Source organism: Symsagittifera roscoffensis, chromosome 3 (assembly GCF_963678635.1).
Source record: "Symsagittifera roscoffensis chromosome 3, txSymRosc1.1, whole genome shotgun sequence".
Lineage (NCBI taxonomy): Eukaryota > Metazoa > Xenacoelomorpha > Acoela > Convolutidae > Symsagittifera > Symsagittifera roscoffensis.
Genome location: NC_087064.1, coordinates 3,665,500 through 3,688,366, shown reverse-complemented (window position 1 = coordinate 3,688,366; position 22,867 = coordinate 3,665,500). Strand labels below are relative to the sequence as shown.

Here is a 22,867-nt window from a genome sequence, read left to right as displayed (position 1 = left end):
TCGACATAGCTGGAGTTACAGGATTTTTATCTACTCTATGTGAGCCAAGACAGAACTCTGGATCTAGTTCACGTGCAAATAAAAGGTTGAGAGTTGGTTTTTAATTTTTTTTTGTAGAAATTAATTTTGCCCCAGATTTTTGCCGCACTTTTGCTGCTAGTAGTTTCGATGAATTGCCTCGATATTGCCTGGTCAAAAGGAGGGTGGGGTGAGTTTATCCATCATTTATCTTTTTTTTTGATGCCGCAATCTCCACATTTTGCTTTCCCTCAATGACAATACCTTTTAAAAAGTCAAAATTTGTGAAGAAAACACCCACCCCACTCCGTTACTTTCGTTACAAAAGTCGGAACAAAAATAGTCTAAGGATTTTTTACAAAGCAACGAACGCTTTCTCAGGTATTCTAAAAAAACCATAAGTCTTTCAAATGATTTATATAACCTCACTTGAAAACAATTCATTATAATCATTAGATGTAGTGACAGAGTAATATGTACATCAATTAGAAAGTTAGAAAGTCAGTAAGCCGACGAATTTGTCAAAACTTCGTCAGCATGCTACTATTGGTTTATTTATAATAAAATAAAACTAGAAGAAATTTTGATAAAATAGATTTATTCCCGGAGAATTGCAAGCAATTTTCCCGGACAATTGTTCCAGTTAGAAAAATCTAAATCTGTATCAGCAATCATTGCAATACATGCAGTTTAACAAATTTTTCTACTTATTTACCAGATCAAGTTTATCTGAAGCAACTTTAACCGCTTAAATTGTCTGAAAACTTAACTTCTCAGCTGAAAACTTAACTTCTCAGCAAACTTAACTTCTCAGCATGAGCATGCATGTTTAGTTAGCAGTCTACTTACAGAACACACACTTTTAAATATATAAGATAAATGACATTACGTTATAAAAAAATGATCATAAATGATCCATGATTTATTGGAGCATTTCAAATGCATAAATATCTTTCGATACAAGTTGCTTGAGAACAGTTTCTTCTTTATCGTTTAAATACTGGGACTTCATTTTAGCTAAATCTTCCATTTCCATTTCAAACAATTTGATCAAAATATCGCAGCACTCTATGTTGGAAGGGTTCATATGGAATCCTTTCATCGCAAAATTTAGCGCGTCAAGAGCGAAATAATTAACTGGTAGAGCGGCTGATAGTTCTAAGCAACTACGTGCAGCACCAGCACATTCGTTGGATATTTCTTCGCGCTTCTTCCCCCGAACAGCAGGTTTCGTCTCCGTGTTCAAAATCTGTTTATATTCTGCCAGGAGAGAACAAATTTTTGCTTTTAATTTTTGAATAACTGACCCAGCCGAGGACATCTTAGCGACTACTTCCGTCAGTTGATCAGTCTAAAAAGGAAATATTGGGTGATTTTGTTGTAATTAACTTAACGGAATTTTTAAACCTTTAACTTCAGAAAACGAACATTAACCAATTTTTATGATTCGTTGAGATTTTTTTCTCAGATCAATTTTATCTTAACTAATTGTCCCAACTTTCAAAGAAATGGACGGAATATATCAGCTCGAGGTGGTTTTTTTCTTCAGACTTATTTCAACTAACACTTTTTGACGTTTTTTATACCATTCGAAAGGTATTGTTGCCTTGAGTTCAAATTACAAGAATTTGTCACCTGTGATTGTTCTTCTTAAGGTTATGGGGTTTCAAAGATTGCTAATTTGGCTTGAAGCAGGCTAATTGTCTTAACTGCTACGTTACTAGGGTTAAAGTTTAGCACTTAGAACTTTATATGGCTTGTGGGGGATGAGTTTCAGAAAAAAAAATAAACAATTTTTCAAAAGCTTAGAGATCTTTCTTCTTTCATTTTTTTTTGACAAAATCATCAATAATTTTTAAAGCAAACACTGATCCACAGACTGGTAGTCGTAACATTCAGCCCTGATGCGACCAATCTTGTTTAAATTTATGACGGATAAATTACATTCTTGCTTAAACAAATCAGGAAGAGCTCAAAGTTTGTTAAATTGAATATCCAATTCAGCTGAAATCGGTTTTCCTCAGCTTATGTGGATCAGCCAGTTACCAATTTAGCCAAAAAAAAACTAGTTTTCAGATACGTTTTAGCCATCGATACTCTATTTATTCATAGTGCTCATTCCAAAGATGGCAAATTAACGCAAATTTTCCGAAGACAAGATACTAACACAAATTTCATGCCACAAAAAAATCATTGCCAATTGCAACTTGGACAAGTTAAACTAACTATATTTTATTTACCAATTCAAAAAAATCTCAATATACCAACAAGACTGCTTGTTTATCAGGGCAAAGCGCCGATTGCCGTAAATTGTCGATCAGAAGTTTTTTAGTTTAAAAAATCCTAAAAAAAATTTAAAAATTAATAGAAATTCTCTAATTAAAAAATTTTATCTTCATTTTCGTCCCCACAAACTATGTGTAGTACTTTGCATTATAATTTAAAAGTGGTAATGATTAGAGGCGAACTGTTTGCCTCAGTTCACTTTGAGCTGATACAACTGGCCTCTTACGCTGCAATGGAACGAACTAGATCGCACGCTAATTATCACAATCTGGATTAAAATCGCCAAAGTAGTCCCAAGCTCAAACCATTATAACTTTGTGAAAAACAAACACAAGTAAACTATCTGTTTTTACTTGAGCTCCAGACATCAATGTCAAAAATTGACTGAATAAAAAACCACCCAATGCATAATTATTCCGCACTTTATTCCATGATCGGAACAATAAATCTGTTTTGTGAAAAACGAAAATTGTTTTCCTCATTGTAATTACAAGTAGAAAAATCAAGTTTTCTAAAATTGATACAATTTTGAGAAAACCTTTTTCTTTGAAAAGATACTGTTTAATGAAATATCTAATCATTGCTTAAAAATCAGTTCAAAATTGTGCGATTTAAAAATGATATACCCAGTTAAAAATTCAATTTCCGTGTAAAAACATGATTAAATGATCCAGTTTTTTTATTCTTTTTAAACCTTATCAAAACGCGCTAACTGATATTATTCTTCATTTCGGACTGTTTCTTGCATAAGACCGTTGATCATATAAAAAAATATATCATTTGAAAAAGAAGATGTAACCTGGAACCAATACAAAAAGATCTTTGAAAATTTTTCACTAAAAAAGATTCCGAAGTAGAACAAATAGACCCTACCTTGTAAGTTTTAGAACATACCATGAGAGATTAATTACAGCTAAAAACCAACAAACCGCAGGTGACAATTAGTACTTGAGTGGATCGACAAGAAATCGCAGAGGTGGCAACTCAAGATACCATCGTAATAGAGGTACAAGTAGGAGGAAATAAATGATCAAAATACCTAATCTGAAAGCAAGACTCCAAAAGGAAAAAAATAGAAGATGATCAAAATATAAACCCCTGTCGGTAGGTTAATGAGGTCATTTTCTCAGTAGAGAAACGATAAAAAAAGATTAAAATGACTGATGAAAAAAAAACGTTCAAGATTCATTAATTGAAACCGATGCAGCAAAAACAGTCATATCTATGAGACGTTAAAAAGTCTCTTGATCCGATACAGTGAATGAAAGAACAAAGTCAAAAACAAGAAAGGGACCAAAGTTTCACAGTAATAAGATATGATCCGAAAAAAGCAACATATCTAATTTATTTACCGCTGAGTGAAATTGAAAATTTTCTGACTCAAAATAAATGTCAAGGGCCATGACATACCTTGTTTATTCGGAATTCAAGCACTGGAAACATTCAATATAGTATTAGACATTCTATAAACGAAACATTCTATTATAGAAACATTCTATAAATGAAACAAAAACAAACGAAACATTCTATTATAGAAACATTCTATAAATGAAACAAAAACACTTTTCGATTGACCGCAAAAAAAAACAAGCCACAGACGAATCGAAGTCAAGATCGACATAAACAATTTTAGAATCGGAGCATCAACAAGTAGAAAATCTATTAAAAGAGCAAACTTTACAGACAAGATAAAAAATAAAAAACTGACCTAAAAATAATCACTGACTATATATAAGATTTGAACACACAACTTATCAGTTCAAGAAAATCTATCAAGTTCGAATGACCCAATTTACGATATGAATAATAAAGACCTGAACACATTTAAACATTGCTCAAAACGTAACAAGGCTCGAAACATAACAAGAGTGCGCAAGGCTATTAAATTCACAATCCAGAGAAGCAGTAAATTTGAAAAAATTGTGGCAATTGTCTTGATTGAATCAAAAAGTTGAAAAAGAAGAAAAATTAATACCTCATATAATTGATGAGCTTTTGATATTCAACCTAGTTACAACCATTCCATAGAAAGAACCAAGAGATTTGATGAACGCAATTATACTAAAAATTTTTACCATTTTTGATCCCCCTAAATGTACTGGCAAAAATTTTGGCCAGTTAGAATTGATTTAAACGAGCATTTTGTCAATTTTGAGTAGTTTTCGCATGCAAATTTGAGTTTTAGGGTGACATTGAGCCATATTTTCTCTCTGAAAAGTTAGCTTTTGCATGCAGAATTTTTCTGAAATAGGATCATTTGCCCTTTTTAATTAATTCTGTCTGTTCCAACTTTTTGCAACTCTATATGTGTCCGCCCAACCCTTTCTCAATTGTGGTTGTCAAAGTTTTCTAAAGGGTTTTTCGTTGGAAATATTTTACGACGTATACTTTATGCTGATTTACCCACCAAGTTATGTAAAGACGCCTTTAGTGCCCAGATACACAAAGCTTAAGAGAGGAGCCTGTTTATGCCAGGTTTTTTAAGAAACTCGCGAGCGGCGCAGAACTTTTTTTTTGCAAAAACGGATCTTCGCTTTTTTGTTTTCGTCGCTTTTCTTTATTTCTTTGTATTCGTCGCTTTTTCAGGATGCGAAACTATTCGTCATTTTTTTGCATTCAAAATTTGAAGCCGAACATCCTTGAATTTTTTGTCAGACCAAATTCAAAATGCGAGATCGTCAATTATCCAATGGTTATGCTAGCCTAGTTTTTCAATAGTGCGATGAGCTTCCAGATTTTACTATAAAACAGTTGGAAAAATTAGTTAAAAAATCGAACAACAAAAAAAAACAGATTAGGTCGCCCAAAAATAAACAAACGGAAGTGAAGATTCTGATAAAATTATTCAAAAATTGTAAACTAATCGCAGAAGTACATAAGCCACTTTGAGCAATAATTGTCCTGTTTCAAGAGGTCTATCACTATTCGACGCTTCGAATGCAATTGCCCGATGATGTTATAGGTTTTGAGCGAAACTCTGCTTTCTGAACTTTCGACGTTGTTTCTTTCAGTTTAAATTTCCGTTATGTCCAGACAGTTAATCTTTTTAATTAATTCTGTCTGTCCGAACTTTTTGCAATTCTCTATAATTATATACCTCGGTACGTTTACAGATCATATAAAACATGCGCGAAACTTTTATGGAGGTACGGTTTTAAAATCCCCGAGTTAACAAAAACATACCTGCTCGCTGCAACATCCAATGAGCTCCAGTTTCTTACTAAATTGTATTCGCTTCTTCACCTTCTCACTTGCTTCAAAAGAGTATGGTGCACTTATATCTAAGCGATCATCATTGATCAATGGGTTGCTTGTTTTACTGACATCTGCAGCTTCTGATTTAAATGCGAGGAGCTTCTGAACTGCGATTTCATATAAATATGTAGGTGTTTTGCATTCCTCTGAGTTTGTTGGGTTACCGACAATAGGAGTTTTTGCGCCCAGCAAAGCGTAAAATAGAGAATGGATTTGATAATTCAAGTGTATTTCTGAATTTTCGTGGGTTAGTGTGGAGATTTTTCGCAGCAAATCAGACGCATCTTTCCTGAAAGCGGATCTTGGTAATTATTTTTTACCCATTGTAATTTGCTATAAGGCAAAAAACCGTATAATTAACGTTTGCGTGTGTCCATTATACGATTGAACGCCCAACTGTTACCCTTTATGTATTTGTTTAATCAGGGGGTGGAACCCGCCGCCAACCCGTTTTTTTAAATTGGAACTTTATACTCCAAAATATTTGAGTCTAGACAAAAGAAAACCAAAATTGCTGAAAAGTTTACCAAGAAAGAGTTGGCTTAGAAATTCTCTCAAAATATTTTTCTGCTTTGAAACAACGGCGTTTGAGATTGCGCTATGGCATTTTTGATTTTTTTGAAGGTTTTTTCAAAAATATTATCTATTGCTACCGTAGGCAAGGCATTTTTAGACCATTTTAGGGTTTGCCGAAGCGGTTATCGTTTAACTACCAAAAGGGGAGGGGTGGATTCAGGATTTTCTCGAAAGGACGGATTTTCTAAAAGAAATTTTGGTCAACCTTCTTCTATTTAGTCAGGTCAATGATGTTCCGAGCTCCCCCAAAAGACCCTGACCGGTGGCATCGCGACCTTAAACCGCGTATGTAACATAGGGGAGTTATAGTAAACAAGATACCTGCAAGCAACTGCTTCTTCTAGATTGCGAGTTTTGAGATGCTGAAGATACTCTCTGCCAAGTAAGCCACTTGCATCAATGAAGATCGCTTGCCACGAAATTGGTCGATATTCCTCACCGATGAGAGTCTCGTAAACGGACAACCATTCCCTTAGATCAGGGTTGTAAGAAAACTTCAAATAAATAAAAATATCCATATTTTGTTTCAACGGCTCAAAGAAAAAAATAGTTGATTTTTCCAACAAAATTAATTTTAGAGAAACAGTTTGGAGTAATGAGTCACGAAAGGTACAACAAATCCGGGGGACCCTAAAAATACTTGTGGTCATATAATTAATAATCTAAATAAGTGCAGAAGCAAATAAATTGAAGAATTCTAAATGAAGACTCTTTTTGCCTCAGCCAAAAAAAGTACTTTTATAGTGAAAGAAAATTTTTAGCAAATTTTTAGGAATTTTTTTAAGGAAATTTTAAAAAATTATTCATTATACAACCCTGCCTTAGATCTTTCCGAGTGTAGTGGGTATCGTCAGGCTCAGTTTTTGTTATCGCTGGTTGAATATTGTCTGACAAAGTTTTGTTGACATCGGTTTCAGCCAGCTCTTTGAGGTCTTTGGAGAATTGACTTATGTCAATCAAAAGGTCTCTACGACAAAATATTTTTATTTTTTCCGAACCTTTTGGCAGTTTCAGTAATTGCAAGATCATATGGTCGAAACTGTTTTTATCAACGTAGAAGTAAACAGAAATGTTCTGCTGTTGATACCATTTTTGTGCCGCCCTTGAACAAGATTTTGCAACGTTTGAGAAAACAAAAACTGTCTTGTCTGCGTCGAAACTGTACTTTTTCGCTTCGTTCGCTGAGATCCAATTCAAACCGTCTTCGTTCATTTCGGTCTCTTTCAAACAGTCTATTATGGGAATCGCACCAATAATCAATACAGTTTGAAAATTTTGGCTAAAAATTTTCAACAGTGACGTGATGTATCTGGCGAGCTTACTTCTAACAACCGGAACATTTCTGATTTTTCTGGAAGGAAGTGAGGTTTTCATATAAATGAAAAGGAAACAAAATTTTGGCGTAGTAAAAAAATATTATTTTTCTCATTTTTAAAAATTTTTCAGCAATTTTTTACAGTTTTTTTTTTGTTCCGACTTCAAGAAGCAGTGATAAAAAATTTGGTTTCGGGATGATTTTTGTGGCGGTATATAAACGGAACGAAGTATATTCAGCTAGTAAATAAACAGCCGAAAATGCACAACAATCATGTACCTGTTACGAAAGTCTTGTAAATTTTAGCCAAATGACGTAACTTTTCAATTGACAACCGAAAATTGATTCCGAAAACAAATGAAGTCTTCAAAGTATGTCTATAAATACTTTGGAACTGGATTTGGATCAAAATACGGCATTGGAATTGGAAGGAAATTGCTGATATTGCGAGATACCAAAAAGTACCATGCTTCCGTATTTTGTCCATGAAAACAAGAATTTATCATGACATGTAGAGAAAAGAATTTAAAAAAACTTAGCATAGCAATAAATGCTGAATTAATATTACTCAATTTCAAAACTACCATGCTTTTGAAATACCAAACAAGACGACGGCTTGTATTGGGGCAAAGCCTTGAATGTTTCGACTGACTTTTAAGGCCTATAGAGCAGTGTTCACCTGAAAAATCGATTTAAGAAAATGATATTTTTTTCTGTTATTCCCACTCGCCATATAAAACAAAAAGATAGATTTCGCTAGTTTTAATGTGGCAATTATGATAAAAAGCCTTCTTCTACCAATTCGAAATGCATTCTTAAGACAGATTAAATCACTGCTTAGACATCAACGAGACTGCTCGTATATCAGGGCGAAGCCCTGAATGTTCAGACTGTCACTTAATTCATATTCAATACTTTTTTGGAAAAAAAAACATTAAAAACCTATAAATTTTGAACAATACAAGTACAAAAGGATAAATTTTGCTCCTTGTAACAAATCAATTATGGCGAATAAGCTTCTTTTAACCAATTTGGAACGATTTCTAAGACGGGTTAACTCTCCGCTTACGCGTTAATAGAGCGAAATATATTGCGCTTTAATTGTCCCAAATTGGCCAAAATGGCAATCTTTAAACCCCCATAACTTTACGAAAAAAGATCATAGGTAAAATATCTTTTCAAATTTGAGCTCAAGACAACAATACCTTTCGAATGATATAAAAAATTTTCCGTCAAAAATGGCTAGTTAAAAAGTCGAAATTTGTCTGAAGAAAAAAAAACCCACCCGAGCACAAATATTCCGTTACTTTCGTATCGAAAGTCGGAACAATAAATTCTTGAAACGCGCATAATTTAGTCCAGAGCATGGCCAATTTGGCAATTTTCAAACCCCCAGAACTTTAGAAAAAAAAATTGGAGGTAAAAAATTTTTTTAGATTTGAACTCAAGAAGTTGATATCTTCAATATGGTATAAAAAATTTTTGTCGAGAACTATTATTCCGGTCGGCGAAATTTGACTGAATAAAAAAAACACACCGAGCATAAATATTCTGTTTTATGCGAAAGTCGGAACAACAATGCGGAATATATTGCGCGTTAATTGTCCCAAATTGGCCAAATTTGTAACCTTAAAATCTTTATAATTTTACTAAAAATGCTTCCACGTAAAATGAATATATATTTTTTCAAACTTCAGTTCAGGAAAACAATACTTTTTGGCTGATATAAAAACTTCCGTCAAAAATGGCTAATTAAAAAGTCGAAATTTGTCTGGATAAAAGAAACCACCCCGAGCGCAAATATTCCGTCTTTTGTAACCTTAAAATCTTTATAATTTTACTAAAAATGCTTCCACGTAAAATGAATATATATTTTTTCAAACTTCAGTTCAGGAAAACAATACTTTTTGGCTGATATAAAAACTTCCGTCAAAAATGGCTAATTAAAAAGTCGAAATTTGTCTGGATAAAAGAAACCACCCCGAGCACAAATATTCCGTCTTTTTCTTTGAAATTCGGAACAAAAATCTCTACAAAATACCGTTCAAAATGCGCGGTTGAATTTCAAGAGAAGCGCTGCGTTATTTGACTGAGAAAACTGCGCATCTCCGCTACAAAAAGCGTACCCGACAAATAAATTTTTTTGAGAATGTCGCGAATTTCCAAGCGGCCATGACTTTTCAAGTGTTATAAAAAAATGAAAGCCTCACAGATCACAGATTGCATCCGTAAGTTCTTTTTCTTCTAGCGGAGAATTGAAAAAAGTAGTATTTGATATAACAATGGCCAAATTGGTTGTTGCACGTGTTACTGCCGCACGAAAACTTCTCCTGAAGCCTTCAGAACATTGCCATGTCAATTTCTCTAGCATCAAAACAACACTTGCAAATTCGCTTCCGTAGATTCTGTCGCTGGATTCCAAACGAATGAATGGTAAATTTTCATCGTTTCTGTCGATTAATATCCCATGCGAAAAAGAGCGCAAAGCTATTTTTTCCTTTTTTAAAGCAGATATGATAGCAATTTGACTTTTTGGAGATAAAAAGTTGGTAACAACAAGAACGCTGGATTTGTCGTTGGACATTCTAGCGTATCTCACTATTGTCTGGATGCACTTTTCAAAAAATGTTTCCATTTCAGATCCATTGGTTGATTTAACGTAAAGGATCTCCGGCCGGTTGGTTCCCTCAAGACTATGAGACGGTGTTCCATAAATTTCACGGAATCCAATGGTTGTGTTCGCGTTTCTGACAATGTTGCGTGAAAAAGCGTGGAGTTGTTTCGTGGATCTCATGGCATGTGAGAGGATGACGTCATTAAATTTAATTTTACTTAGGCCATAGCCCGAAAACACTGGTTCTTCCGAGGAAAAGATGCAGAAATGCACACCTTTTTCGTCAAATTTTAAGAAAAGTTTTTGCATCTTTGGGTACGTGAGAGGATCTTCGTCTATAAAAATAATTCCATTTCCTATTTTATCAAGTTTCTCGGAGACATTCTGAGCCGTCCAAAACTCAATGCCTGATCCATTTAACGTTTGCTTCATCTGTGAAAAAAGAACCATCGCTCTAAGAGAAGACCCGTCGAATATAACTACTTTACTTTCTGTTTGTCCCGTCTCAAAGAGAACGCTCTTGGCCAATTTAGCCAAATGGATCATCAGCATCGTCTTCCCAGATCCCTTTGTTCCTCTTACGTTTATTCGTAGAGGTTCGGAATCTTTTGAAAGATCTGTAAGTCCTTTGAATACTTTGCCGATGACACCCAACTGTTCTCTCGTCCAAAGAATCACCGTCGTTTTTTCGTTTTTTGTCTGGTTGTACACTGACTTCGAGGCTCGTATGAGTTTTTGTTTGCAGTTATCATTTGTTTGAGGTAAAACTTCATCGATTTGTTTTTCAAGCCAAGGTTCTAGTTTCTCTGTTTTGACTTTAATAGACTGAATATCTTCAGAAACAAATTTGCGATGAATTAGAGCGCTGTCTCCTTCCATGGAGTTCAAAGCAACAAGACGGGCAATAAGAAAGTCAAATTTGTCGGATTCCTTCATCTCTGGAATTTTTTGAAGCGTGTCTTTCCAATGTCTTGCAAACTCGTTGAAATGCCACTGATAAAAAACAATCAATTGATTAGTCTGTCCATCTTTGTCGTACCAATTCAGATTTGGTTCATCTTGGGTTTCTGGACGTTTTTTGGGTGCATATGCTGGTTTTTTACCCGCTAAAGAGCAATATACATTGTGAATTGGAACTTCATTATCGTCGTTTTTGTCATCATTTTCTCCAGATGATTCTGTAGAGCGTGTATTGTAACGCAATAAGTATCGTACAAAATTTTTGTGTTTTTCAAAATCGGATTGAAGTTTTTGTTTATTTACTTTTATTTCGTTTTTCACGTTGAAGACGAAGATTCCTTTCGTTGGATGTGCAACTATCATGTCAATTTCCACGCTACCTGGACCGCCTTTTTCAAAAATATGGCTGCCGTCTACATTTGGAAGAATGATGATTCCGGAATCATCCGTTGAAACTTCAGTGACAAACAGTCTGTACATTTTGCTCTCCCCTTCATCGCCTTTTTGAAGTGCTTTGTAATGTTTCTGCAGTTCTGTACCCAACTGCTCGTTTGGAATTATTATTTGAGAGATTCTCACACATGGAACAGACGTTTTCTCACCTCTGTTTTTCCACTTTGGGTACTGGTTTTCCATGAACCGCTTCAAGGAAGCATCGTCATTGAAATTAACTTTACCGCCTCCGGGCCAGTGGATTTCTATCTTGTCCAATTCTTGCGTCAGCTTGCTTAAATTACTTTCAAATGTATCGCAATCAGATAATTTTCTTTCTGCTGGATCTGTTCCGGACGGGTGTTGTTCGATTGATTCTTGGTCTTGCGAATCCATTTAGACCCAGAAGAAAAATTGAGCTGAGAAAGAAAATTACTTACTTTTTTCCACATATCTAATTATCTATTTTGATTTATTTCTTATCTTATGTGCTTTTTGACGGAAAAATTGTTTCGAGTTTTTTCCCTTTATAAGTTCACGTGTGAATTCACAACTAAGTGAAAACTAAGTGGCTAACAAACTGCTCGTATTCATAGCCGCAGATCTCTTAGATTTAAGAATTGAATTATCGAGCTCAGCTATCCAGACAAAATTTTTTTTTAAAACGTGAAAGTTTTGATGCGATTTTTTTTCAAATTAGGTAGTACTTTGCAAATAACCTAGCTCAACCTTCACGGAGCTCAACCGCTGAATAATGGCCAAAACTGGATGTTCAAGTATTCCTGAAACTTGATCAAAACTAGATTTTACATATAACTGGAACTTACTAACGACCCTACAGTCATACGGGTGATCTCTCTATCCATTTCCTTCCTTTTGCAAAAAGGGGCATCGTTACTAGGTACAAAATTCACATATGCTTAATCATTGATTTATTTTTTTACAGGGATAGCAATTCGTTACTAGAGACCAAAGGGGGGATAGTTGAAGAGATCCAATAAAAGTTTGACGTGGAGTGTTATTTCAACTTTCACATTAGTTCATTCATGATGCTGAACTGATGCTAATTGGCGTTGCTTGTAAACGGCGTTGTCTGTGACCCTTCACGTTACCTCTATTTCTCACTCTTATGAAATAATTTAAAGGACTAAATTAATCTATTCGATCTGCAGCTTACTTTTCATGAAACGGATTTTCAACATGGCGTAATCAACAGGTTCAAGTGGGGGAAAATCCAATTGCAATAACAGGTTTCTGGCCCACAAAATTCATCGAACCATCCATGCTCTGGGAATTCCGGTAAAACAGATGCCAATGGGGAAGGGTAGTAAAACACGGATTAAATCCAAAAAATTATTTTTTCCAACAGCGCTTACATTGGCGCAAATTGGGGCGTTAGCAGCGGGTGCGGACGGAAAAAACGAAAACAAGGCGAACAAACGTTGATATCGAATCTCTAATTCTGCCTGGGGAGAAATCAGGACGAGTTACTCACAAAGCGCCCGCGCCTCGATCTGGGGGTGACAAGATTTCCACGGGTTGTGAAAGCGGTAGAAACCGAACTCAACAAAGAAAGGAAACACACGAGACTTCTCAACTCTGATCTAGGAATCTGCACACCAACGAGTCACTGGAACATTTTCACTCGGTTCAATGCGGTCTTACCGCATGATGTAAATTCCAGACACTAGAAGGACGCATACTGAGTGATGTTTTCATAATCAATATGAACAATCGGAAGCACAAACTGATCTGTGTCAGCCACCAGGAACGCTGGAGGAAGTCTATGGAATCGCTTTATCCTAAGAGCGGTGGAACAAAATGCTGAAGTTTCAAATTTAACGACTTCATCGGCACGAATGCGAAATGCTCATCAAAGCAAAACAAAAACCGCGGCAGAGGATCGAACCAAGGGCACGGACTAAACCGAATGGGAAAATCGCCGAAATCAGTCGGTGCTAAAAGTGGGATCCTCCGGGTTTCACACCTGATCAGTTGTTCACTCGTAACTAACGCCGGACAGAAGCACATTATCAACCAAACTGCAGGGATAAACAAGGTTGTCAAAGGGGGCGCGGAGCAGCTGGATAGATCCAGGAACACAGAGATTGTGAAATTAATGATCCGAAGGCAGCAGTTGATCACATTTCCCAGCACGAAAATTCAGTGGGATGGGTAATCCCAGTAAATACGCCCCGATGCTCTCTGAAATCGGCTAGTTTGGGTGATTACCTGGTGCTGCCAGTCAGCTAAAACTGCTGTCCAAAGTTAAAAGTGGGGCTCAGCTGCTAATACGCATAAATGGGATTTTTACGCGTGTTTAGATAGACAGCGAAATACGATCTTGATATTCACCTTCGGAGAATCGAAGAGGACCCTCGACGCGAATAATTCAAGATAAAGTAGGCAGCAAAATCGAGAAATTTTAGAAGCAGATTTATTTCTGAAACTTAGAAGAATGTTCCGATAAATAATTCGTTTCGCTGATTGTAATAACGGTCCAAAAGCACGTGTGGGTTAAACTACAACATGAATCGAGAGAGGTTAAAAAGCAAGTCTTCACAAAGAAGTATAAGCTACCGAAAACTGAAGAAATAATGGACACCGTTGGAAAATAAAGGACAAAATTCTACGAATGAATAATCGAGTGCCAAGCCTTATTTTCAAATCTGAAAAATCAGGCTGCGAACATACTAGAGCTCCGAAACATCAATGTCCATCGAGACATCAGGATAGTATGCGACTCAAGTCACAACGGCCTGGAGGCGGTGGTATAGCAGTTAGGCCCTGCTATACCAAATTCAATCGCTGCAGACCAATACCAATCTCATCAAGGTACTCGAACAAAGCGGAAAAGAAAAAGCTAGCGTGTGCGTGGGAGGGGGGAGTTGCAGATTATTGTCGAAATTATGTCAAGAAGAAGTTTCAGGAAGTTAGAAAGAGCTACTACTAAACAACGGAGCCAAAAAACGGAGCCGACGATAAATTTAGAGTATAAATTACTACCTCAACGTTGGAAGCGGTTACCAAAGAAACAAAAAGAAAAGTATTAAAGCCAATACAGACCTTTTGTTACCCTCGGCGTTTAATGGGGAAACCATTCCACCGGTGCACTCAAACAACCTAGTCATGCCAATTGATCTCAGGGGCCACAAAATTGTTAGCGAACCTACTTCACTACCAGAGTTATTCAATTTACTTTTTATTGAATCCCAGTGCAAGTCCAAATCTCAAATCAATGCGGCCAGAGAAATGATCGAAAAGAAAGACCTAGTTTGTAAATGATTTTTGCGTAAGAGATAATGTCCTTCGGATAGTCGATAAATTAGTTATCCCCATAAACCTGCCACCAGCTGTCAATAACCGAAATGACTATTACCATCAAGGAAATTCAAACAAGTTTTAAACCGCCAAGGGTATTTTTTTCTTTATTTTCACCACTCGACTGCGTCAATTGCGGATAACTGCGCCGAATATTGAGCTTCTGATATGAATCTCATTCCCCTAATTTAAAGAATAATGTTGCTAAAATAGCCGAGCCAAAAGCACCAATTGAATCGAAACAACTTGAGTTTTGGGGAACAATTAATTTTCTGAATGAATAAAAAATGTTCTCCAGGCGGTTAGCCTTTTTTTGCGTTTGCCTTTGGCTATGGTGAGCAAAAACAACCAATCGGATAAGATGCTAAATTATTAAAATCATATGTAGTCACTCACTGAGTACCTCGGAAGATTCATGTTGATTGAGTGACTAGTTTATGTCAAATAAGCCGAAAATATTTTACAAGGGCGAAATAAATTAAATTGTAAAATCGCCTGTCAACAACCATCGCGCAACAGGACGTGTAGAAAGAACCATCGGTAGCTTAAAAAAGTTTGTACTAACATTCTTAGAGCAAATAATCCGCAACCAATAAAGAACCACGGATGCGAGGCAAACACGATTCTGCGCAATCTTAAAAAAAACGGTCCCCGTACAAACTGAATTAGTCACGGGTGCTAATATCTGTTTAGATGAAACGACCCTGCAGTACAGGAGATGCTACACCCGGCAAACACGAGTTGGGTTGTTTGCTTGGATCTCGCGTATGACATCAAAATCAGAAGTCACCCACGGAAACTGACTGAAGAGGTATAGCTAAACCAGAGGAACAAACCCCCGTTTTGATAACAAGGAACGAGCGCGGAGTCGCTATCGGGCCCTCAGGCCAAATGTACCTGGGACCGAAACTTAAACACTTTTATGAAAACTACTTCAGAAGTTAAATCTGAGAGTGTACACACAGTAATCCTGAAAACGGCTTGGTAATTAGGAAGTCCAGTGTCGCTCTGCTGCATAAAGCTAACAAAAGTCTGTTGGCTATGTTTGACTTCAATTTGAAATCATCTGATGAAGGCTAGCAAAATTGCACTCTCCAAATACGACCATGAAATGGTGTAAAAAAAACCTGAACGACGTCTATTTTCTCAGGTAGAATTTATTTTTTGCTTCCCAGCGGAAGATCAAATTTTGTCTATTGATACAGTTTTCTTAAGTTGAGTTTTATTATACAAGCAATGTTTCTGTTGTAGTATGAACTGTCTTTTTTCCAATCTAAGTCGCAAATATTGCTATAAACTGTGTTCATTTTGGAAGTGTTCGTTTTGATCATTAACCAACTTTTAAGTACAGCCAATGCTAAGGCTTTTAACACTGACTTTTATTGTCCCGACTTCCGAAACGAAAGTAACGGATTACTTCTGCTCGTATCGGTTTTTTCTTCAGACAAAATTCGTTTTTTTAACTCGCCATTGTAGACAGTTAACAGGTATTGTGGTCTGAGTTTACATTCGAAAAAATATTTCACTTGTGATCATTTTTCGTTAAATTATGGGGGTTTAAAGATTGCCTTTTTGCCAAATTGGGACAATTAAGACGCGATATATTTTGCGCGATTAGCACTTAAGCGGAGACTTAATCCGTCAATGGAATCGTTCCTAATTGGGTAAAGGAACTTGATTCGCTAGTGTTACTAACCAGAAGCAAAAGCTATCACGTTGCACTTGAAATGTTGCGTGGGGAAATCATTTTCGCAAAAAATCTCAAATTAAAAAAAAAATAGTTTTATTTTGTTACTTTTATTTATTTCATGTTGTTACTGCCCCATAGACCTCACTAGGCACTTAAAAAATTTAGGGTTTTGCTTTGACACGTGCAGTATTGCTCAGTTTTGTGTTCGGTGCTGTGTTTTTACATGTATCGTCGGATTTTTGGTCAATTTTTGTACGTGTGCTCGAGAAATTTGGCAAAATTTAAGTTGATCACCTAAATTTAAACAAGACTGCTCGTATCAGGGCGAAGCCCTGAGTGTTCCGACTGCCTTTTAAGGTTTATGGAGCAGCAGTAATAACATAAGAAAATTTAATGAAATATAATAAAATGAAAAATTTTTTTCTAAAGTTTGAAATTTTTTATGAAAATCATCTTCCCACACGCTATATAAAGTACAAAAAATAGATGTCGTTCCTTGTAACAAATCAATTATGGCAAATGAGCTCCGTTCAATCAATTTGGAACGATTTATAAGACGGATTAAATCTCCGCTTAAGCGTTAATAGCGCGAATTATATCGCTCGTTAATTGTCTCAAATTGGTGAAAATGGCCAAACAGGCAATCTTTAAACCCACATAACTTTACGAATATTGATCACAGGTGAAATATCTTTTCAAATTTAAGCTCAGGTCAACAACACTTTTTGAATTATATTTTAAAACTCTGTCAAAAATTGCTAGTTAAAAAGTCGAAATTTGTCTGAAGAAAAGAAATCCACCCCGAGCACAAATATTCCGTTATTTTCGTATCGAAAGTCGGAACAAAAAGGTTTGTAATATTTATTCAAATTTCAATTAGGAAACGATTTGTGAACTCTAATGCTGCAGCTGGTGAACTCATGATAATTTTTTTGTCATAAAAAGAAAATAGATTGCCGGCACAAACATGTTAATATGTAATGCTAGTGCTTCTATAGCTTTTAATTAATCTATCGGACTTATTTCTGTGAAAATTTCTGGGCTGTCTTCTGGATTGATTTTGCGTTTGTCTTCAAATTTAAAAAAAAACCAAAATGCATCTCAAAATTTTTGCGTTTGTCTCTTTGTCGGCTTTTTATGTGTTTTTTTCACTCTCAAAAAATACAAAAGTTTTCGAAAAAGCTCATTCTTTTCCCGTTGCTCTTTTGTTAGTTGGAATTCAGTTTTAACGCTATTTTAGTTTCTCAAGATCAGAATTATTTGAAAAATATCAGACGTTTTCCGATAAATTTCGGTGACCTTGAGCAATTCAACTGTTGAAAAATTACAGCGTTTTAGGTTAACCAGTTTTTTGAACTGACTTTTACGTCCCAAATCAGTGATAAACTGGAAAACGAAGTCGAAATGAGCAGCTTCAGATTAATTAACTTCGTTCAGATTCATTGATCAAAAAACATATTGCCATCAATTTGGTATTAACAAATTGGAATGTACAAATTTCACTTACCAGTTATTTTAAAGACTCTGAGAAAACTATTAAACTGACACAGAGATAAAGTAACAACTCTAGCGAGTTATTCAGTACTTGAAGGGTAACTTGTTTCCGTTTTGGCTACCGAACGCGTAATGGCACTTTCGATTCGCGCTGGTGCTCTTTTTTCAAGCACAAAAAATAAACGTCGATCAAGCTTGTTTAGTCTATTGGGTACGAGTAATATTAGATATAAGAAATCAATTTCAGTCAATAATAAAATGGAGTTATTTCAATAAAATTTTAAAAAAAATTGATTCACTCTCTCGGATGAAAGTTGAGCTCACAATTTCAAATACAATACCTAAAACAACTTAATAGAACAAGAATCAAATGTTTTTACCGGAAATTAGTTTTCTAGTTAATGCCAAGATATCGAAAATATAGGTGACCTTGAGCATTTTAGGTGGTCAATGCGATCAGAGAAATGATCGAAAAGAAAGACCTAGTTTGTAAATGATTTTTGCTTAAGAGATAATGTCCTTCGGATAGTCGATAAATTAGTTATCCCCATAAACCTGCCACCAGCTGTCAATAACCGAAATGACTATTACCATCAAGGAAATTCAAACAAGTTTTAAGCCGCCAAGGGTATTTTTTTCTTTATTTTCACCACTCGACTGCGTCAATTGCGGATAACTGCGCCGAATATTGAGCTTCTGATATGAATCTCATTCCCCTAATTTAAAGAATAATGTTGCTAAAATAGCCGAGCCAAAAGCACCAATTGAATCGAAACAACTTGAGTTTTGGGGAACAATTAATTTTCCGAACGAATAAAAAATGTTCTCCAGGCGGTTAGCCTTTTTTTGCGTTTGCCTTTGGCTATGGTGAGCAAAAACAACCAATCGGATAAGATGCTAAATTATTAAAATCATATGTAGTCACTCACTGAGTACCTCGGAAGATTCATGTTGATTGAGTGACTAGTTTATGTCAAATAAGCCGAAAACATTTTACAAGGGCGAAATAAATTAAATTGTAAAATCGCCTGTCAACAACAATCGCGCAACAAGACGTGTAGAAAGAACCATCGGTAGCTTAAAAAAGTTTGTACTAACATTCTTAGAGCAAATAATCCGCAACCAATAAAGAACCACGGATGCGAGGCAAACACGATTCTGCGCAATCTTAAAAAAAACGGTCCCCGTACAAACTGAATTAGTCACGGGTGCTAATATCTGTTTAGATGAAACGACCCTGCAGTACAGGAGATGCTACACCCGGCAAACACTAGTTGGGTTGTTTGCTTGGATCTCGCGTATGACATCAAAATCAGAAGTCACCCACGGAAACTGACTGAAGAGGTATAGCTAAACCAGAGGAACAAACCCCCGTTTTGATAACAAGGAACGAGCGCGGAGTCGCTATCGGGCCCTCAGGCCAAATGTACCTGGGACCGAAACTTAAACACTTTTATGAAAACTACTTCAGAAGTTAAATCTGAGAGTGTACACACAGTAATCCTGAAAACGGCGTGGTAATTAGGAAGTCCAGTGTCGCTCTGCTGCATAAAGCTAACAAAAGTCTGTTGGCTATGTTTGACTTCAGTTTGAAATCATCTGATGAAGGCTAGCAAAATTGCACTATCCAAATACGACCATGAAATGGTGTAAAAAAAACCTGAACGACGTCTATTTTCTCAGGTAGAATTTATTTTTTGCTTCCCAGCGGAAGATCAAATTTTGTCTATTGATACAGTTTTCTTAAGTTGAGTTTTATTATACAAGCAATGTTTCTGTTGTAGTATGAACTGTCTTTTTTCCAATCTAAGTCGCAAATATTGCTATAAACTGTGTTCATTTTGGAAGTGTTCGTTTTGATCATTAACCAACTATTAAGTACAGCCAATGCTAAGGCTTTTAACGCAGACTTTTAATGTCCCGACTTCCGAAACGAACGTAACGGATTATTTCTGCTTAGAACTTTACGAAAATTGATCACAGGTGAAATATCTTTTCAATTTTAAGCTCAAGACAACAATACTTTTTGAATTAAATTTTAAAATTCTGTCAAAAATTGCTAGTTAAAAAGTCGAAATTTGTCTGAAGAAAAAAATCCACCCCGAGCACAAATATTCCGTTAGTTTCGTATCGAAAGTCGGAACAAAAAGGTTTGTAATATTTATTCAAACTTCAATTAGGAAACGATTTGTGTACTCTAATGCTGCAGCTGGTGAACTCATGATAATTTTTTTGTCATAAAAAGAAAATAGATTGCCGGCACAAACATGTTGATATGTAATGCTAGTGCTTCTATAGCTTTTAATTAATCTATCGGAATTATTTCTGTGAAAATTTCTGGGTTGTCTTTTGGATTGATTTTGCGTTTGTCTTCAAATTTAAATTAAATCAAAATGCTTCTCGAAATTTTTGCGTTTGTCTCTTTGTCGGCTTTTTATGTGTTTTTTTCACTCTCAAAAAATACATGGCAGATTGTCGTTGATTGGAAAAAAATTCAATCCTGTCAATGAAATATGGAAAAACGAAGCTTTCGAAAAAGCTCATTCATTTCCCGTTGCTCTTTTGTTAGTTCGAATTCAGTTTAAACGCTATTTTAGTTTCTCAAGATCAGAATTATTTGAAAAATATAAGACGTTTTCCGATAAATTTCGGTGACCTTGAGCAATATAACTGGTCAAAAAATTACAACGTTTTAGGTTTACCAGTTTTTTGAACAGATTTTTCTCAAATCAGTGATAAACTGGAAATCAAAGTCGAAATGAGCAGCTTTAGATTAATTAACTTCGTTCAGATTCGTTGATCAAAAAACATTTTGCCATCAGTTTGGCATTAATAATTTGGCATGTACAAAATTCACTTACCGAATGTAAGAAGAAAGAATTGACGAAGAATTTGGGAGATGAATAATTTAGATAAAACTAAAAATTTGGCGTCACAAAACTCGAGTTATATTAAAGACTCTGAAAAAACTATTAAATTGACACAGAGATAAAGTAACAATTCTAGCGAGTTATTCAGTACTTGAAGCGTAATTTGTTTCCGTTTTGGCTACCGAACGCGTAATGGCACTTTCGATTAGCGCTGGTGCTCTTTTTTCAAGCACCAAAAATAAACGTGGATCAAGTTTGTTTCGTCTATTGGCGCCGAGTAAATTGAGATATAAGAAATCTATTTCGCGCTATTAACGCGTAAGCGGTGAGTTAATCCGTCTTAAAAACCGTTCCAAATTGGGTTAAAAGAAGCTTATTTGCCATAATTAGTTTGTTAAAAGAAGCGAAATCTATGTTTTTGTACTTTATATGGCGCGTGGGGGGATGATCTTCATTAAAAGTTTCAAATTTTAGAATTTTATTTTTTCATTTTGTCTTATTTCATTAAAATTTTTAATGTTATTACTGCTCCATCAACCTTATAAGGCAGTCGGAACATTCAGGGCTTCGCCCTGATACGAGCAGTCTTGTTTAACTTTGTTCAGATTTGTTGACCGAAACGGATATTGCCAACAATTTGGCATTAACTCAAATTTCGCACACCCGACAAAAAAATAAGAAAATTTGACAATAATTTTCAAACCTGTACGCCCTTCCCCCCTCAGCGATTCGACCCCATGTCGACCCAAAGAGTCCCCCCTTTGCACTATTTTGAGATATCCTATTTTGGCTGACTGACCCCAAAACTTTTCTCAATGTGCCTTCGGCGCCAATATATACTAATTTTTTAAACGTTCTACCGAATGAAAATGTTAGAACAGTTGTTGAGATAACTTTCTAAAACTGCATATTAACAAACGAAAGCACGTTCAGAAAGTTTCGAAGAACGGTAGAAACTGTACTCCAACCTCAAAACTGAAAATTCGAACTGAAAACACGAGTTAAGACGTGTCTGTGCTAGTGATGACTCATTATGATTAGTTGTGTTCTATCAAATTCGTGTTTCTTCTCTTTCTCGATTTTTAATGCGCAGTATGGCTGTTGTAAAATGTTTGTTGGCATAAAATGTTTGTTACATGATTGCCTTGTCTATTCTCCGTACAAACTTCCATGATAATAAGAACTCTTTGCGGCAGAGTTTTTGCTTAAAGAGTTTCCGATATTGATGTCTCGAATTCAAAAATATCAGTTTGATATAATTTGATCACAGATTCAAAAACACAAATTAACCATGACAAAGCAATTAGTAGGAACTTTATATAATTTTCTATAGGAGTTTTATATAGAAACGTATGTCCATAATGGCAATTTTTGATGGGTTATACTATGCGTTAACATGCGAACAGTTGGGCCATCGTATTCATAGGAGTTATCTCGTTAATCCGCTATTCGAATCTTTAAGTTCCGAGTTTTGTTGTTTTGTCCTGTTTTTCCCCTGACATTTTGACTTTTAACTAACACTGTTTTGTCAGATTATTATACCATCTGAGAAAATTGAATCAAATAGTAATGCCAAAAAAGTTTATTGTGAAATTGTTTATCTGTTTTAAACACTTCATCATTTTCATAAAAAAACTACTTAAAATACATCATAAAGCAGCCTTGTTCCACTTTTGTACAGACAGATGCTAATATGATCGAATGTTGGTTCTGCAGGTTTTTAAATAAACTTTGACATAAATTTCAAACATAAAATTTTAACTCATTGGCTCATCATAGTTTTTTTGCGCTTTTATCTCTAAATTAGTTTCTCACTGAAATCGGCACATAGTTTTTTTGTCAACTTCTTTATAAATTTTTAGTTGGAACCAGCACCATTACGAAGCCAAATTGTGCATTCTGTGCATTGCAAGCGGATTCCACAACAGGTCAAAATCATATTTGTCGCAGAATTCGCAACTTTGCTACTTTTCTTTGATCTTCTTCGCTGTTTTGGATTCCACAATCAAAATACCTAAAACCCTGTACGTGTTAAA

General features: G+C 35.5%; 1 protein-coding gene across 1 annotated transcript; it reads right to left on the bottom strand.

Annotated features, from left to right (window-relative positions):
* Window positions 1-574: 574 nt before the first annotated feature.
* On the bottom strand, window positions 575-21,773 carry LOC134841987 (uncharacterized). Its single transcript, XM_063858117.1, has 7 exons — window positions 21,692-21,773; window positions 20,823-21,095; window positions 9,661-11,875; window positions 6,956-7,486; window positions 6,457-6,606; window positions 5,488-5,848; window positions 575-1,369 (listed from the first exon to the last, which is right to left on the bottom strand). Exons 3-7 carry the CDS (start codon window positions 11,850-11,852, stop codon window positions 941-943), a joined length of 3,663 nt encoding a protein of 1,220 aa, XP_063714187.1. The 5' UTR covers window positions 11,853-11,875; window positions 20,823-21,095; window positions 21,692-21,773; the 3' UTR covers window positions 575-940.
* Window positions 21,774-22,867: the final 1,094 nt, after the last annotated feature.

Excerpts from the sequence above, each read along its gene's own strand:
- LOC134841987 (XM_063858117.1), bottom strand. The coding sequence starts at position 11,852 with ATGGATTCGCAAGACCAAGAATCAATCGAACAACACCCGTCCGGAACA. Across the intron at positions 6,607-6,955 it reads TACACTCGGAAAGATCTAAG|GGAATGGTTGTCCGTTTACG; the intron begins GCAGGGTTGTAT and ends CCCTGATCTAAG. Across the intron at positions 1,370-5,487 it reads TTGGATGTTGCAGCGAGCAG|ACTGATCAACTGACGGAAGT; the intron begins GTATGTTTTTGT and ends TTTCCTTTTTAG.